General features: G+C 34.8%; 1 protein-coding gene across 1 annotated transcript; it reads right to left on the bottom strand.

Annotated features, from left to right (window-relative positions):
• Positions 1-332: 332 nt before the first annotated feature.
• LOC124237595 (sulfotransferase 1E1-like) lies at positions 333-17,258 on the bottom strand. The gene is made up of 7 exons (XM_046657442.1): positions 17,097-17,258; positions 15,170-15,295; positions 14,015-14,112; positions 10,230-10,356; positions 8,472-8,566; positions 2,343-2,523; positions 333-445 (listed from the first exon to the last, which is right to left on the bottom strand). The coding sequence occupies exons 1-7, from the start codon at positions 17,245-17,247 to the stop codon at positions 333-335; spliced, it is 891 nt and encodes a 296-aa protein (XP_046513398.1). The 5' UTR covers positions 17,248-17,258.
• Between the last annotated feature and the right edge of the window lie 845 nt (positions 17,259-18,103).

Raw genomic sequence — 18,103 nt, 5'->3', positions numbered from 1 at the left:
ATCAGATGTACTACTAAATGGAAAGAAAGGTAATCACAAAAATAAAGAATATGAAATTCTTGGTTATTTTTAATGAGACTGACAACTCAAACTATCTGTGTGTTTCTACATCATTATAGATTCATGCAATATTTGAAAATAAAAGAAAGAACCAAAATAAAAAAGATAACAGCAGGGAAAACATTCTTGTTTTTTATATGAAGATCTCAAAAACCCTGTGAACCTGATCCTAATTGTTCACATGATTCCTTCTCTACCAATCTAAACTTTTAAAAAGTTGAAGAATGATGGAGGAGAAAGCTTTAACCTCAGATATATTAAGAAATTCCTTTTTAGATCTCAGTTTGTAATTTCAATGTAGACCCTTTCATTTCCTGCTCGTAGTGTGTGTCAAATTTCTCATTCAGGGCCACTGTAAAGTGATTCTTCCAGTCTCCCACAATCCCTGTAACAAAAGAGAAAAAACAGTAAATACGTCTTCCAGTCAGAATCATGAAATCTTCTAATATTTATCACTTTCTTTAATCTAATCAAATTGTGTTCTTGTACTTCTCAATTATAGAAATAGAATGTATACCATAAATAATATATATTTGAGTTCACAAAGGATATATCCTGATCGCTAAAAAAGAAAAGAAAACAAACTGCAAATTTCTTTCTCTGATTCTTCCCTTTTATATTTTACTTAATTTTTCTTCTCCAATTTCCTGTGAAACGTTGGACCTCCTAAGATGAGATCCATGTTTTACCCACTTCCAAGACATTATCATCTTCATGCTGGTAACCCTCAAATCCAGACTTCTATTTCCATATCCAACTGCCTACATGATAGTGCCACCTGGATTGCATACAAGTATCTCAAATTCAACTAGTTCAAAAGTAAATTCATGTTCTCCCTCACCAAATTGTGTTTTCTTTGTGCACTTTTCCATAACCTGGTTAATGGCAACACCAGGTATCCAGGCATAAACTTTGAGGTTGTCCCTCAACCACAGCATCTAACTCTTTCTTCATATTCAGACTTCCTTCATATCCATTGCCTCCTTCCATTTCTGCGGCCACTGACAGAGAAGCTCCTCAGTGTTTCCCACCTGTGCTAATATGATAGTCTAGCAGGCCCTTCTCTTTTGCTTTCCATCATTTCCAACATTACCCTGACAGAAGAAAGTCACCTGTATTTTAAATTAGTCAGTAGTTCACTTGCTTCCTTAGCTCAAGGAGCTCTAAACTTTCCCAATGAAATAAACACAGAAGATAGAAAATGTGTGTCCTGAGGATTGGGTAGAGTCTGAGCATATAGCCGGAAGCAGCCCTTTACACGCATGACAAGTATTTTAAGATCATTGTTTCATCTTAAAAATACATGTGGATATTATGGAAAAGGAGACTGAGATAATCTGAGAAGTGAATAATTAAAATATAACCTGTACGTTAACTCTCTTTTCAGGAGCTCCCTGTTTTTGCCGAGTCAGGTTTGTTTTTCCCATTATTTCAAAGATCCCTGACCCTCTCACTGACAATTGGGTTCAAAGAACAAGATTTTCTTTGTCCTATCTCTGCTTCACATATCAGTAAGCCTGGATATCCCAATACTCTGCATCTCCTCCACGCCTTTGGGTTTATAAACGGACTATATCTATTCAGACCCCCCCGCCTCCTAATAGAACGTCACCTCATTGTACTTTGATGTTTTTGCTAAACAGACTTGTATTTGCCACTATGTGCTTTGAAACTTAGCCTTTTTTCAAGAGGTTTCTTGAGATATAACTGATATACAAAGAACTGTGCATATTTAATGTGTACAATTTGATGAGTTTTGACATTTGTCAGTCTTGAAAAGTATCTGCCAGTTGGTCAAGGAAAAGCTAAGTGTTCTAAGCTTGTTTCATCATCTCAAAATGAGATAATAATAGAAGCTTTCTCCTGAGTTTCTGATTATAATTTAAAGAGAATTAGAATTGTAAAATTATCTATGTTTATGTAATGTATATGGTGCAGCATCAAGGCACAAAGGCTTAGTAAATGAAAGCTAGTAGAGTGTGGTATTAGTGCTGGTGCTGAAGTTGGGGTTGCTGCTGCTCATACTTAATGTAATGTGCTGCATATATTAAATAATCAACAAGTAATAGCAATATATTACTAGTATTACTAGTAGTACTAATGTTTTATGCCTCTCTAGAACTGGTAACTAACTCAATAAAGAGAGTGCTCAAAGGTCAAATAGCTCTGAAGAAAACAAGCTGGGTTCACAGGCATGAATAGACCTCAATAGACATTTGCCTATAACTATGTCAACTTGCGAATTCCTATAACAATAGAGGCAAATAACATAACTATCTCACCCTTTCTCATGAAGGGAGATATCTTTTGGTTCATGATTTCATCTGGTAGCATTGTGTAATTGGTAGATGGATTGTTCTTCATCTCATGGAATGAAGTATGTTGTACAATCTTGTCCACAAGCTCCTCTGATGGCTTCCTTCCCAGAAATTGCATTAATTTTATCACTTCTCTTTTGATATCCTAGGGAGAAAAATTATTTTGAAGACTCCATTACTAAAATTGAATACATTACTATTTGAATTTAAAAAAAGAGAGAGAAAAAAAATCTTTCATTTTTCCCACTGGTAATGGAATTAGGCTTCTAAAGAGGAAAAACACCTCCTGGGGAAGTGGTATTCTTTTTCTTTGAGGAAGATTAGCCCTGAGCTCTCACCTCTGCTGCCAATCCTCCTCTTTTTGCTGAGGAAGATGGGCACTGAGCTAACATCCATGCCCATCTTCCTCTACTTTATCTGTAGGACACCTGCCACAGCATGGCTTGACAAGCGGTGCATAGGTCCACACCCAGGATCTGAACAGGCGAACCCCAGGCTGCCAAAGCAGAATATGTGAACTTAACCCCTGTGCCACCAGCCCAGCCCAGAAGTGGCATTTTTTTAACTTCTCTAAGGATAATTTTCCTTGTGCATATGATGGACATAAAAGATACTTCAATTATTGTTAGAATACTAAATGAGTTGATGTTTCTAAAATATTTATTGTTGTCCTTGAGGCATACTACATGCTCAATAATATAATCTATGAATATTAATATACTCTTTCAAAGATTACAGTTCCCTGTGAAAGACTAAGTTTTGGGGTGAAAATATGCAGACAGCTTTCAGTTTTCTCCTAATCTACTGGGGTGATTAGTGAGAAGCAAAGGAATCAGAAGGATTAAGAAAAGATGGGAAAAAGCAAATACTCAACATAAAACATCAGATTTATACAAACTATAGCTACAAACATCCCCATCTCTATAACTTCAATAGTGTACCCTATTATCCAGCTAAATCCCTCAATGCAACCATTCGCAAAACCAACTAAAACGCTTATTTTGATGTTTAGTTCCCTCTACACAGAATACTGTTCTCAAGTTCTCTAGCCAATAAATTACAGCTTGTCTGTCAGACTTCAGCTTAAGTATCACCTTCTTTGGGATGATTTCCTTGATTATTCCAATCTGAGTTAGATAACCCTATATTTGCTCCCAAAATTTTCCATATAAATTTATTGTACCATTATTCTCATAATTTTTAAATTTATTTGTCTGTCTTCCACAAAAAAGACCATTTCTCTACATATAATCTTTGATAGACATAATATTAATTTATAACATTACATAAATTTCAAGTTTATCCCCTTATATTTTATTTTCTGTATAGAGTACATTGTGTTCCCACCAAAAGTCTAGTTGCCATTCGTCACTGTACATATGTCCCTCTTTACCCCTTTCACCCTCCCTCTCACCTTGCACCTGGCAACAACCAATCTGTCTTCTGTATCTGTGTGTTTGGTTTTCGTTTACTTTTCACATATGAGTGAAATCATATGGTATATGACTTTCTCTGGCTTACTTATTTTTCTTAGCGTGATACCCTCAAAGTCATTCCATAGCATTGCAAATGACAAGATTTCGTCTTTTTAGAGTTGAGTAGTATTCCGTCACTCCATCTTTATCCATTTCCATCAATGGGTACTCAGGTTGTTTCCAATTCTTGGCTATTGTGAATAACGCTGCAATGTACATCAGGGTGCCTATATATGTTTTCAAGTCAGTGTTTTCATGTTCTTTGGATAACTATACAAAAGTGGAATAGCTGGGCCATATGATAGTTTTATTTTTAATTTTTTGAGGAATCTTCATACTGTTTTCCATAGTGGCTGCACCAATTCATATTTCCATCAGCAGTACATAAGGGTTCCCTTTTTCTGCCTCATCTCCAACATTTGTTATTTCTTGTCTTTTTAATAACAGCCATTCTGACAGCTGTGAGGTGATATCAAAACAGGTTTTGCTTTGTGTTTCCCTAATAATTAGTGATGTTGAACATCTTTTCATGTGCCTGTTGGCCACCTGTATGCCTTCTTTGGAAAATGTCTGTTCAGATCCTCTGCCCACTTTTTTAACTGGGTTTTTTGGTTTTTGTTGTTGAATTGTATAAGTTTTTTGTGTATATTAGATATTAACCCCTTATTAGAGATATGATTTGCAAATCTCCTCTCCCAACTAATAGATTGTCTCTTTGATTTGTTGATGGTTTCCTTTGCTGTGCAGAAGCTTTTTAGTTCAAAGTAATCCCATTTGTTTCTTTTTTCTTTTTTTCTTCTGGCCTGAGGAAATATATTTAAAAAATACTGCTAAGACCAATGTTAAAGAGCATGCTACCTACGTTTTTCTTCTAGAATTTTTAGGTCTTATATTCAAGTCTTTAATCCATTTTTAATTAATTTTTATGCATGTTTTAAGATAGTGGTCTACTTTCATTCTTTTTTCACGTGGCTGTCCAGTTTTCCTAACACCGTTTGCTGATGAGAATTTTCTTTTTCCATTATATGTTCTTGGCTCCTTTGTTGAAAACTAGCTGCCCCTAAATGTGAGGGTTTATTTCTGGGCTCTCAGTTTCATTCATTTCATATGTGTGTCTGTTTTTCTGCCAGTACCATGCTGTTTTGATTACTATAGCTTTGTAGTGTATTTTGAAATCACAGAGTGTGATACCTCCAAGTTAGTTCTTTTTTCTTTGAATTGCTTTGGCTATTCAGGGTCTTTTGTTGTTCCATGTAAATATTAGGATCTTCGTTCTTTTCCATGAAAACTGCCATTGGGATTTTCATAGGGATTGAAATGAATTTCTAGATTGCTTTAAGTAATATGGAGATTTTAATGATGCTAATTCTTCCAATCTATGAGCATGGAATGTCTTTTCATTTGTTTGTGTCTACTTGGATTTCTCTCAACAATGTCTTACAGTTTTCAGTATACAAGCCTTTCATCTCCTTCATCAGACAATTTTTATAGAATCTCTACATTTTAAAAAAATCTTAGTTCTCTCTCTTCTTCTACCTACATCATTTTTAGATTTCAATCTCACTAATTCTCTCTTCAACATGATCTGCTCTATTTCTAGTGATTTCTAATGTATTCTTCATGTCATTTATTGAGTTCTACAGTTCAAGGATTTGTTTATTTTTGGAAATTTCAATCTCTCAGGTAAAGTATTTCTTCTGTTCATTAATTTTATTCTTGAGCTCATTGAACCGCCTTTCTGACTTTTCTTGTAGCTTGTTGAGTTTCTTCAAGACAGCTATTTTGAATTCTTTACCAGTTAGATCAACAATCTTCCATGACTTTATTTTTGGTTTCTGGAGAATGTTTCTTTCTATAATGCCATGGTATTGTGGCTTTTGCTTGCTGAGTTATTTCTCTGTGGGCACATTTACTGTAGCAAACACATCTATTTAGATATAGTTTTGATTCAAGATTTTGAACTGCTTGGAGATTAGAAGCCTTTCTTTTATTTTTCAGTAGATGGCACTATTGTGCTAGCTTTTGGTTTCTCTTACCTGAGCTGCCTCTTGCTACATTTGAGGATCTGCATATCCCCCCCTGCACAGCCTTTGTATTGCCACTTCTCTCCTCTTGACCATCTGCACTGTTGGGGCTTGCTGATGCCTTGTTGCTGGTGTTTCTGTAGTTTCTGGCTTTGCCACAGAGACTCAGGGATGGCTGACACTCTAGCAGTATCCAGGATCATCTGGTTCAGAAGTGCCACAGCCCTACTGGGGCAGGGAATGGTGGGGAGTGAGCTTGATAGTCAGGGCACCATCTCAGCTTTTGTTCCTTACCTTGTGGTCACAGGTTCAGCTGAGGTTGAGCTGTAGAGTCCTGTATGCATGTCACCACTGCTACCAGACCCCTGGCCAAGGCTGGGGTCTTTGATTATGGGCTTTCCCCCTCTACTCTGCTTCCCACTCCAGGAGTGTCCACAGCTGGCTGGCTGTAGTCACACACATGCCTCTGCTGCTGCCCACCAAAATCTCTGGGGTTGAGAGCATCTGGCTTAGTCACTGCAGTCAGTGATCTAGGATCCTAGGCTGTGCCTCTGCATTCTCTGTGTGCTCCAATTCACTGGCCTTTGTATGTATCAATATGTGTATCTTTCTGGCATCCTGTTGCCTTATGCATTGTAGGCTTGTCAGATTATGGATGTTATATTGTAGATTGAAGGTGAGAGATAAAAGAGTCCTCTCACACCTACTTGGTGATGATATCATCCTACATACAATGTCAATATCTTATTTTCTTTCTACTTGATACATTGTAGAAACAAAAGAAAAGTAATTTATTCATTCTTAGGCTCCTTATTGATTCAACTGTAAAGATAACCTGAACATGGTCATTATTGACCAAAATAGGGAGCGAATGGACATGGACAATTTGAAGAGGTGAATTGGTTAAATTAACTAAGAAATTTTGTTTTTGTGCCTTTCAAATTTACTGTCTTCAATATTCTAGTTACAAAACACAATGTGCAAAAATTATTGTGCAAAAGTGTGAACAAGACACGGATATTGATTCCTTTCTTGGTGCTAATAAAGAATGAACATAGAGAGGACATTTCTCATCTCTTAATGAAGGGAACCAGTGTTTTGTCTGTTTTTAAAAAATAATTTGATATGTGTACCTATGTGCTTTAAAGAATAAAAATGAGTACAGCACCCCTTACCTACTATCCATCTTATGGAATAGAACATTCAAAATTTGTTGGGTTCTTCCATGGGCAAGTTTCAAATTGCTTTTCTTCCTCTCTCCATTCCCATTCCCACAAACAACAACAGCAACAAAACCTATCCTGAAATTGATCTAATCAATCTTGTGCTTTACTTTATAGTTTTCAAACTTTTATATGTATCCATAGACAACATATAGCTTGGTTTTACCCAATCGATGTGCATATTTGAACTTTATTCCTTTTCATTGCAATATAATATAATATTTAATTATGTAACAATAATATACATCATATACTGATTCTTGAGTTTATGTATATTTGGGTTGTTTCCAATTTTTATGGTTATGAAGAATGCTGCTATGAAGACTGTTAACAGTACATATCACCTAATGAACACATATCAGAGATTCTGAAGAGTATATACCTACTAGTAGAATTTCTGAGTCTTAAGTTACGTGCATGTTTACCCTTCCTAGATAATGACAAGCTGTTTCCATAATATTTGTATTTTTACTCTTCTATCAGCAGTGTGTTACTTCTCCCTGATGCATTTCTTGACTAATATTTATTATGGTCAAATTTTAATTGCTGTCAGTCTTCTGGCTATGACATGACATCTCATAATGATTTTTATTTTGAATTACTTATTACTAATGAAGCTAAAGAAAACCTCGATTATGAGGAAATTTTGATGTCATCATACTTTTGCATAATGCTGTGCCAGCATTCTCTTTACTCTCTCCTTCTGGAAGTTTGAGCTGATATATGTGGGACCTTATTACTCTATCCTACATATCTATTATTCTCTTTTCAAAGTAGTCTATTTGTCTCATGTGGCACATTCTGTGGAATTTCCTCAGCTCCATTTTATGTATAAGTAACCATCTCTTGATTTTCTAATTTTAATGTTTTTTATTATTTTAGAAATTCTATTTTGCTAATTTTTTTAATCTGCCTTGACAATTTTAGTAAGATATAGTTTCTTTGTAAAATTTTTAATTTCTTCATTTCTTTAAACATATTAGACTCAGTTATTTTATAGTCCTTATCTGATAACTCCAACATCTATAAATTTGGAGTCTTGTTGACTCATCCTGTCCATTGTGATTCCTTGTTTGTATGTGTTTGTGTGTGTGTGTGTGTTTGTTGTTGATGTTTTGTTTTATTTGTTTTATGAACTCAAGTTCTTTCAAATTTTATATTTGGTAATTTTTTGAGACTTGGGTTTAAATGTATTCATTCATAGGAGACTTTTATTTACTAGTTTCAAATCTGTGCCAAAGTATCTGCATTGTTGTAACTTTTGGAGGTGGCTGCATCATTTATTTAAAGGCAGATCTTTGACTCTAGAGTGTTGTCAAATGCTACCATGTTAGAAATTACTAAGTTGCCCATATGTTTTCAGCTTCTTACCTCCTGCATGTCTTCATAGAAAAGAAATAGCACATGTGGCTTCTTTCTCTTTTCCCACCAAGATTTTGCATGTTTATACCAGGAACCATAAGGAACTAAAATTAGAGATAAAAACAATGCAAAGGCATAGTATCATCCTTATACAGCTTGAAAATGAGTCTTCACACAGCAGTATCAAAAATAAATATAAATAAATGATCATGGAATGAAAACTAGAGATCAGACACACAGCTTAAGCAAATTTCTCTGCAGAAAGAGAGGCAAAGTATGTTGAATAATCCATGTACTTTCATCATTATGACCTGGTTTATGACACAGAGGAAAAGTAAAGGAAATTCTCTTTCCATCAACTTGCTTCAGGGCTTATGAGAGCATTTTTGAAAATGATATGTGTGTGCATGTGTGAGTGCGTGTGCGTGTGTGTGTGTGTAAAATCAAGCTGTTAGTGAAAGGAGTTGAGTTAGTGGAGCTATCAACATTCTTATCATCAGAATTCAGGCCAGGTCTCAAATTGACCATTTACAAACTAGCCTTGGCAACTGAAGCTAGTAACTATATAAATTTTTGCTATGCTATTTCAAGCTTAGGTGGTAAACGATATTTTCTTCAAGGACTTTAGTATCATTCTGACTCTAAAAAATTGGAAGATTTTGAAGATGATCTCATATGACCAAATGCTCTCTCTTCCTTTCTTTTCTCTTATCTTCTTGCATGTATATCCAAATGTTTCACCCAATAAAAAGCTGACAGAATAACATCATAATGTGTAAGTTAAAGTATTCTGGTTTGCATTACATCATTGCATATCTCTTCTGTTCTTTGTCCTTATTGACAATTTTCTTTACAGAAAAAGTTATGTAATGATATTTATGTGGTCTTATTCATCTGTTTTATAGAGGTGCAACATTATTTTTCTCTGCCTTACAATGTGGGTTTTGATGATGTTGAGGTATATATTTTATTCATGATGATTTAGCATAAATTTTTCCAACATGTAGCAACAAACATAAAGTACATACATCCTACTTTTATTTAGTTAATGTCATCTACCATGGATATAGAAATGGCATTATTATCATTTTTCCTTATAATTATTACTACAGGATCAGAATGGCCTTCTTTAGCTAATAGTAAACTCTCCTCTATACTTTCTTCCTCAAATCTAAATACTCAGGTGTTTTAATATGGAGTTAACTAAAAAGGAAAAATCTCCCAGAATTTCTGCTCAAGTAACTCTGTACTGTTCTGAAAAATCTAGTTGAATCATTTAGACTCTACACTGCATAGAATGAGTAAGAACTTTGTAGATGTTCAGAATTCTTTATGAATTCTGGTCTCATGTAGCACCTGAAATTTTTCAGGAAACAAATGAGCATTCTCTTTTCTTTTTTCCTTCCTGCTTGCTCAATGGAATTTAATAACATGTTGTGGAATAATTTACTAATAAGAAGAGATAAGAGAGAAAATTTGGGCCTGAGTTTCTGTCTTATGAAAATTTGTACTTCCAACTTCCAAACAGACTTCTATATATTTATTTTTAGGCACTGAGCTAGAGTGTCCAGGTTTTGACATTTGACATCCATGTCCGGAAATCCTATGCTTGCTCTAAAATTCAAAGGCTTCTAAAACTTCTGTGTATTAATGAATGATCAGGGAAGAAATTAGACCAGGACAGACAAAAAAGATTTTTGCTCAGAGATGCCATTTGTCTTGTATCGTTTGCCTTGAAAGAATTTAGAGAAAAGAAGCTGTTCTTACCTTCTCCATCCATGAATTTCTCCACAAACTCTTGAAAAGATCCAGGATGTGGATGCCCAGCTACCATTAGAAAGAAATAATAAAAAGAAACAACCACGTCCTTGGCATTCCGGCAAAGATAGATCATCTAAGAGAATGAAATCATATATTAAATCACCTATTTTTTTCAAACGTAGTTTCATCAAGATTTAAAAGGAAATCATTTGTGCTTTCAACTATAAATATACTATAATGCATTATATATATATAATACATATTCATTGTAGAAAGTGTAAAATATATAAAATTATAAAGAAGAAAAGTTCTTTAATAACTTGAAGTGACAGCATCTTTTGTAGTGTTGTTCAAAGCCAGTTCTCACTTTTCATTTTCATGCCACCTTCAAATATAATACCTTATTTATGCATCACAAATTCCATTGATATACATTGGACCAGATCAATTATTATCCCAAATTTATAACTGAAGAAACTAAACCAAAGCTGAGTCAGACTAGATAATTGACAATAAATCAATGAGAGTAAATGATCTGATAAATCATTACGTCAACAATAAAGTCCTCTGGTCTTTATTCTATACCACCATTCTACATACTAAAGAAAAAAAAGTCCTGCTGTTTCCTCGCTTTCAATCTTGGGGAAAAATACATTTTTATGAGGGTCTATTTAAATGCACATTGATCTCAGTGAAAATATAATCTTCAACAACACCTTGCTGAGTTTCCATTTTACACATAGAGGAAACACCAATAAATTAGCAACAGGAAGACATTTTTCTTTTTAAGTTGCTAGTTCTGACATTAAGTTCTATCATCTTGCTCAAAGCACCAAACATTTTGGACCTACATTTTTTTATGCATTAAGCAAGTGAACTGGGTCAGATCTCTATAGTTTCTTCTGGGTCTGGTACTTAGAGCTGCAGGAAAAGATCTGGAACCAATCTCTGATATCCCAGTGGTCTTCCACATCTGCCCTCAGGTGCCTGAGCAACTCGATGAGGGAAGGTTGCTCGTGATCTCCACTGTTTACCGAATACGACTAAGCTCACTAAATTTGTCTTACTCAAGTCTGTACATTTTCAAACAATTTTAAAGAAATCTTCCACGTTATTCTGAGAAGTATGGCTCTCATTTTTAAGGTCTCTCTATAAAATCTTTTCATTATTCCAGAAAGAAAGTGATATTTCGGTTCTTACCAAAGCTATCATTAGCCATATTGAACTTTTCCAATCTTATTTACAACTCTCCCTTGTTCTTTTTGCCTATTAGCTGAATGGAATTCTTTGCTAATATATTCATGAATATGCTTCAGAATTTTCACCCTTTGCCTTTCTTCGTGCTATTCTTTCTGTCTTGAATATTCTCTGCATCTCAAAATACTACCCATACTTAAAGCTTGACTCCAGATCTTCCGTGAAGATTTTTATTCTGCCACTTGATGGGGGGTGGGGGAGGGAGCAAAATCAATCCCTCTTCTCATAAAATCCCATTAGTTTATCTTATCTACATTTTGGCAAATCCTATTCCATATCTAAAACTTTCTATTGCACATACTGTTCCTGCTTTCAAGGAAAATGTAGTTCTTTCTTGAAGATATGATTTTCCCTGTAGCTCTCTCAAGTCAAAATTACTAGCTTACCCACATTTCACTTGAAATCATAATCCATCTAAAAATCCTATACTTGAAAGATTCCCTTCCTGGGACAGTGAATCCATTCCTCTCCCAGATAAATTTCTAAGCTTGTGGTCATTCCCTTGCTTTAATTGAAGATTTGAATACCTGCCTTGTAGTATTACTCTCCATTCCAAATCCTGTCATCGTCTTGTGTAATTTTAGTATCTGCACGCATGATCCCTCTGATTCTCTATGCCCTTGTACTCACTGATCATTGCTTCTATTTTGCTTCAGTCAACCACTTTTATAATCAAATTGCGAATCTTGTTAGTACCCTTAAGGTTTCGGTTTTGAAGACTTATCCTGGAGCCTCACGTTTTCTTCCAAGAAAATCCTGCTCCCTCCTTCTTCCTTATCAGTTATTCCCAATATACCTCAGCTGCAGCCACTCCAAGACCTCAAATCTCTTGGTCTCAATTATTTCTCTTATCTATAAGCCTATTCCGTTTTTCTTCACTTTCTTTTTTTTTTTTTTAATCACTTATATTTTCTGTCCATCACTCCAAACACACTTTTACTAATAGTCTCAATCCATTTGTCTTCTTATCCTCTAGTGAATCACCATGGAAATACTCAGATCATTAATCCATCTAACTGTTTTCCTACTCTTTGATTATCTCTGAGATGATAACCAGTTTTGTGAAGACTGAGAAGATGGTAAATGTATCGTATCTCTTTTCATTTGAAAAGTAAAGGGGTAACATCAAGGTTACAACCCATTCTCCAAAGGAAATAAAGTGACTTGGTCTAATCTCTTGAAAAAATGGCAATGACACTTTTCCATGAAAATACATGAATGGTAGTTACTAATGAGTAAACAGTATTTACTTTATGTATGGAATGATTTCACCAGGATATATGTGGTCTAACTAGGATTGCTTATGATAAAAGCAAAAAAAAAACCAAATAAGAAACATTGGAATCTTCAGAATTTTGGATCACGGATCTCCAGAAAATGTCAAATACACCATTAATATCAGAGTAAAAAATGAAAATATTTCATGACTGTGATAAATCCCCTTTTTTGTTACTAATGGGTGCACACAATACTTTAATATCTCATAGGTATAGTATGGGTCATAGTGTATCCTAAAAATGCTGGAAAGGGCTTAAGAATAGCATCAGTGGTCCAAGACTTAGTGTTTTACCTGTACTTTGGGATTACATGTATCATTATTTCTAAGAAGCAAAACTGATCATGTCAATCATTTGCTTACTATATCTATAACTCCTTATTATCATCAAATAGAGTCCAAACATCTTAACTCAGCTTCAGTGTCTGCTGTAATCAAACCCAGCTTCTCTCTCTTCACTCATCCAGCCATATGTACACTCAACCTCCCAGATAAACTGAACTGGTTTCACATTCCCACCTTGGGTTGCATCTGAGATTGTATACACAGACGCTTACACATCCTTCCCAACTCAGCTTAGATGTTACTTGCTTCTGGATGCCTCCCCTGCCCTCAGTGTCTGGGCTAAAATTCTTCTCTTACTTGACCTATGGCACCTCCTGCAGTGGACCTCTCTTTCTTCCAATGGACCATGTGTCCATGAAGACAAGGATTACATGTGTCTTGTTAATTGTTACATTGCTGATACATGGTAGACACTCAGTAAATAATTATTATGTGATGCTTGTCTGGTTGATCTTTGTCTAGTTTGTCTGCCTTCCTCACAATGCCACACACAACAGTTTGCAAAAGGAGTACATTCAATACAATCAGTACTAACAATGAATACAAAAGTAGCTACCATTTATTGAGGTGTTTAGAATATGCTGGGCACTATGTTAAGCACGTTACAAGTATTATATCATTGAATCTTTATAACAACAAGATGAGGAAGATGCTAATGTTATCCTTCTTTTACAGATGAGGAAACTGCAGCTTAGAGAGTTTACCTTTTTTTGTTTCAGAATTACCTAGAATTGGCATTGAACTCTAGACTCTTTGACTATACTATGATCTACATTTATTAAATGTCTGTGGATTCAATGAAAGAATAAATGAACAAGTGTGGATAAGACACAGTTAAGATGTAACTTGACTTGATCATGCTAAAATTTTTTTTGAGTTGGTTGAAGTTCTAATAATACTTGACTCTGGTTACCTTACAGTTCTTTTCCCAAAATGAGCCTGGAAGAAGGTCAGCTGACAGATGAGTCTTCATTATTCTAGGAGATGCCATCTGTTTCAGTTGTTTTATTCCTGATTTTTAAGAAATTAAAAGTAAGACAACTTCAAAAATTATAAATATTTATATGAAATTTACAGATATTTAAAAAATAAAAGTAACTTGAATATTCTATATTCTATTCATAATAATACATACTGTGATGGGAGTTTTTATAGAGAAAATTATACACAAAAAATAAGATCAAATAAAATTTCACCAATTTGGAAAAATCATTATTAACATTTTGAGAAGCAGTCTTCTATACAAATATTTCTCTGTGCCAGATTCACAGTCATCCAAATATCACACACACAGATGGAGTTTTTAATATCTTCTAATTGCCTTTTTCTTAAGATATTGTGCTGAAACTACAATGCCAAGAAACACATGATATCCTAAAATTTTTAATCATTTCATAGTGCTATTATATCTCTTTTAACTTTTCTTTTGTTGGTTAACATTTTTTGTTTCTAATTTTTCATAATATTAAAAGAATCTGTGACAAATATCCTTTTGCGTATATCTTTGAAAATTTCATGGATATTTTCCTAGTTTTTAAAGTGTTATCATAGTCAACCCATAGAGAAATAAACAGTCACACATTACTAGGCTCTGCTGAAGGCATGTAAATACTACCCTTATTCACTGTATTTCAGACACATGCTACACCGTAAACTCTGTGAAGATTTAAATTTAGAGGCCGGCCAGGTGGTGCAGCAGTTAAGTTTGCATGTTCTGCTTCTCGGTGGCCCGGGGTTTGCCAGTTTGGATCCCGGGTGCGGACATGGCACCGCTTGACAAAAACCATGCTGTGGTAGGCATCCCACATATAAAGCAGAGGAAGATGGACACGGATGTTAGCTCCGGGCCAGGCTTCCTCAGCAAAAAGAGAAGGACTGGCAGTAGTTAGCTCAGGGCTAATCTTCCTCAAAAAAAAAAAAAAAAAGATTTAAATTTAAATTTACAGCTTTCTTGTGTAGAAGACATAATATTTATTTCCACTCTTGTTTACAGTCTCTTTCCTTGTATAATCTACATCCACACCTTGAAACATATGTATACAACTTTTAAAATCAACTTAAACATTACCATTCATTACATCTTCTTTTCTGCATTCCAAGTAAGGTACTCGATTAAATATGGCATCTTCTTTGCACTTTTCCACATCACCCTCTTTATAGATCATGTCTACAATTTCACTAAGCCAGGTTGTGCCTGTAAAAGTTAAACAAACCTGAGTCTCCCACTAACCATGCAGGGCTGATGACAGGACTAGTGGATTTGCCGCTGGATTAAGTAGGAAGAAACCAATACGATATTATTTGAAAGATATCAGAATAACCAAAGGACTCTAGAAATATTTTCTCTAATATTTAATCTTATAGGTCCCAAAAATAGCTTCAACAAATAAGGGTGAATATTGTAGTAAGACACACCTTTGGTGAGAGTCCAAATTTGTCCATGATGGATTGCGATATTATGCAAGCTGTTAACAGTTTGGGATGGAAATTTTTACATCAAAATAAAGGAGGCTTGAATAATAATGATGCATTTAAGCATGGTTTCAACTATAAAATTTACTGATAGCTGCTTAGGCCTCAATTTGAATCCTAGTTCAGAAGATGTAGAAAAGAACAAAACTGGTCTTTGCCCTATGGTCGTCCAAGGCCCTTTGAAGAGCCAGAAACAATGCTCAATAATTGCAACACTTTTTATTTCTTAAGATTTTATAATACAGGTAGGCACAGGGATTTAAAGGACTGCAAAGGAGGAACATTTAACTCAGTGTGCTGCTGCTGCTGTCACGTTTCAAAAAGAAATGCCATCAAGAGAACATAATTGAGCTCAGCCTTTACAAATTACTAGCATAAGTTCTTAACTTTGTGAGGTAGAGAAGGATTCTACCAGGCAGAAAGACTGTTTTGTTTTTTTTTTAATCAAAGGTCAGATACTTGAAAATAGTATAGTGGTGAGGAAAAGAATTGGAAATAGATTATAAAGCCTAAATCAAAGAGTCTACCCGAAGAGATGGGTGGGGATGAGGCTACAGAGGCAAGCAGAAGGCAAACATAAAATGCCTGTAGTTCATACTAAAGAATACCAGTTGTTTCTAAAAGTTTTGGAAAGGCACTGATGTACATTAAGCAAGCGGATGAGATTATTGGGGATATGTTTTGGAAAGATTGTTCTAGTGGGAGAGAAAATAAAACATTGGAGTGAGGGGTCAATAAGAAGGGAGGCAAGAGACCTGTAAGAGACTGATTCTGAGACATGGCTATGAGACTAAATGGGCAAAACATCTTGATTGATTGAATATGGGAAATGAAGAAGCAAGAGGAATTGAATCTGGAATCACCCTCAGGTTTCTTCTTCAGATGCTGACATTGATCCAGAAAGAGAAGAGAAGTGGAGGAACAGCTTCAGAGTTAGAGTAGTCAAAGACATATGCAATATTTGACAAATTTAAGTACTAAATGGAACAACCAGATAAAGTGGTCTAGGCTGGACCTTCCTAATTTCTAAAGGTCTACGATTGTAGGACTCCAGAACTTTGATAAACAGTTGAGCTAATCTCAGGAAAAAAGATATTGCTTAAAAATGGAGTTCGAGAGAATGACTTAAAGAAGCGGAGCTGGTTAGCTCAAAAGAGATTTCTTAAATCCGTGAATATTGCTTATACTTTGTCTACACAATAATGACGATAGTGGCATAAATTAGAGTTAGTAATTTCAAATTTTAGTTATTGTTCTGTAGTCATTCATATATATTACATAATTTTCTAAAGTGGGCAATAATACCCATTTGTCAATGGGCTGCTCAAGTTATAGCACAGATGTGGTTTTACAATAGAGTTATCCCATGCCACTTCCTATGTCTGTATCAAAATCACTATACCTATCCTTATTCAATATGGAGAATGGGTATGGAAGAAATAAACAGCTTAATATTTACCATTCAATAGGTTTGTCATTTCTGGGTGAAAAGGGAACAACTTTGACATAACAAGGAGACTTACCAGATTTGGGATAGGTGGCAATGACAAGGTCATCTGGTCTTGCTTCGAATGCCTCCACATCATCCCAAAATTCAACAAAATCTTTATACATTAGAATTCCATGGATTCTGCCAAAGTATGAAGAACTGTCAAATTTGGAAGAATCCATCATACAGTGGTACACTGAAAGAGAAAACATATATTTTCCACTTTGTATGTACTTTGAAATGTTTTAATATTAATAATAGCTCTGAATATTGAGGTCCTCTTGAGAGTGTAGCATTTCTTAGCTGTTGAGTATTTGGGTTAAAGGCATATTAAAGAAGTATGTGACATATTCTTGGTGCTTTAATAGTTTCTCTTCCTATTAAGGAGATAAGTCTAACATAAAAGAATAATAAAGTACGAGACACTGTCAAGTAAAATGTTTAAAACTATCTACAGAATGTGTGATACATTTGTATTATCATGTTTATAGACAATATTTATATATAATAAATTCCAAGATGAATGAAAAAAACAGAGCCCTAAATTTCTATGTCAAAATTGAAGGGGCATTTAAGAAGACTAAGAAGTTCAGAAATACAACAATATTTGACAAAGAATCACTTTGATTAATTATGTATACATCAAATAACAATAAAGATTAATGGCCATATTTGATAGCTATTACCAGAGCTCAAAGTCAGAGTTTCTGTACTTCCTGAATATGTTTCATTAAGTGAAAAAGTTAAAATACTTGATGAGTGTATTCAAAGAAGATGAAATTGATGACACTGTAAGGAATATATCTAAGACATGGATCCTTGAGAGAACAGAAGTTTCTTCTGGGACCTCTGACATTTCTTTTACTTCTCTCTCTCACTGGATCAGTAAATTAGTGGACACTGCCATTGAGTGAGTTGTCTGAAAATTATAAGATTACACAAGATATTTATCATTTGATAATTCAAATCCTGATCCTGTGACAACCCACTTCATGTTCATGATTAGTCATAGAATTTTTAATTAAGCAAGTTTCCTTCCTT

Source organism: Equus quagga, chromosome 3 (genome assembly GCF_021613505.1).
Source record: "Equus quagga isolate Etosha38 chromosome 3, UCLA_HA_Equagga_1.0, whole genome shotgun sequence".
Classification (NCBI taxonomy): domain Eukaryota; kingdom Metazoa; phylum Chordata; class Mammalia; order Perissodactyla; family Equidae; genus Equus; species Equus quagga.
Note: the sequence above shows the minus strand (reverse complement) of the source record. Positions and strands in the feature narration are given on the sequence as shown.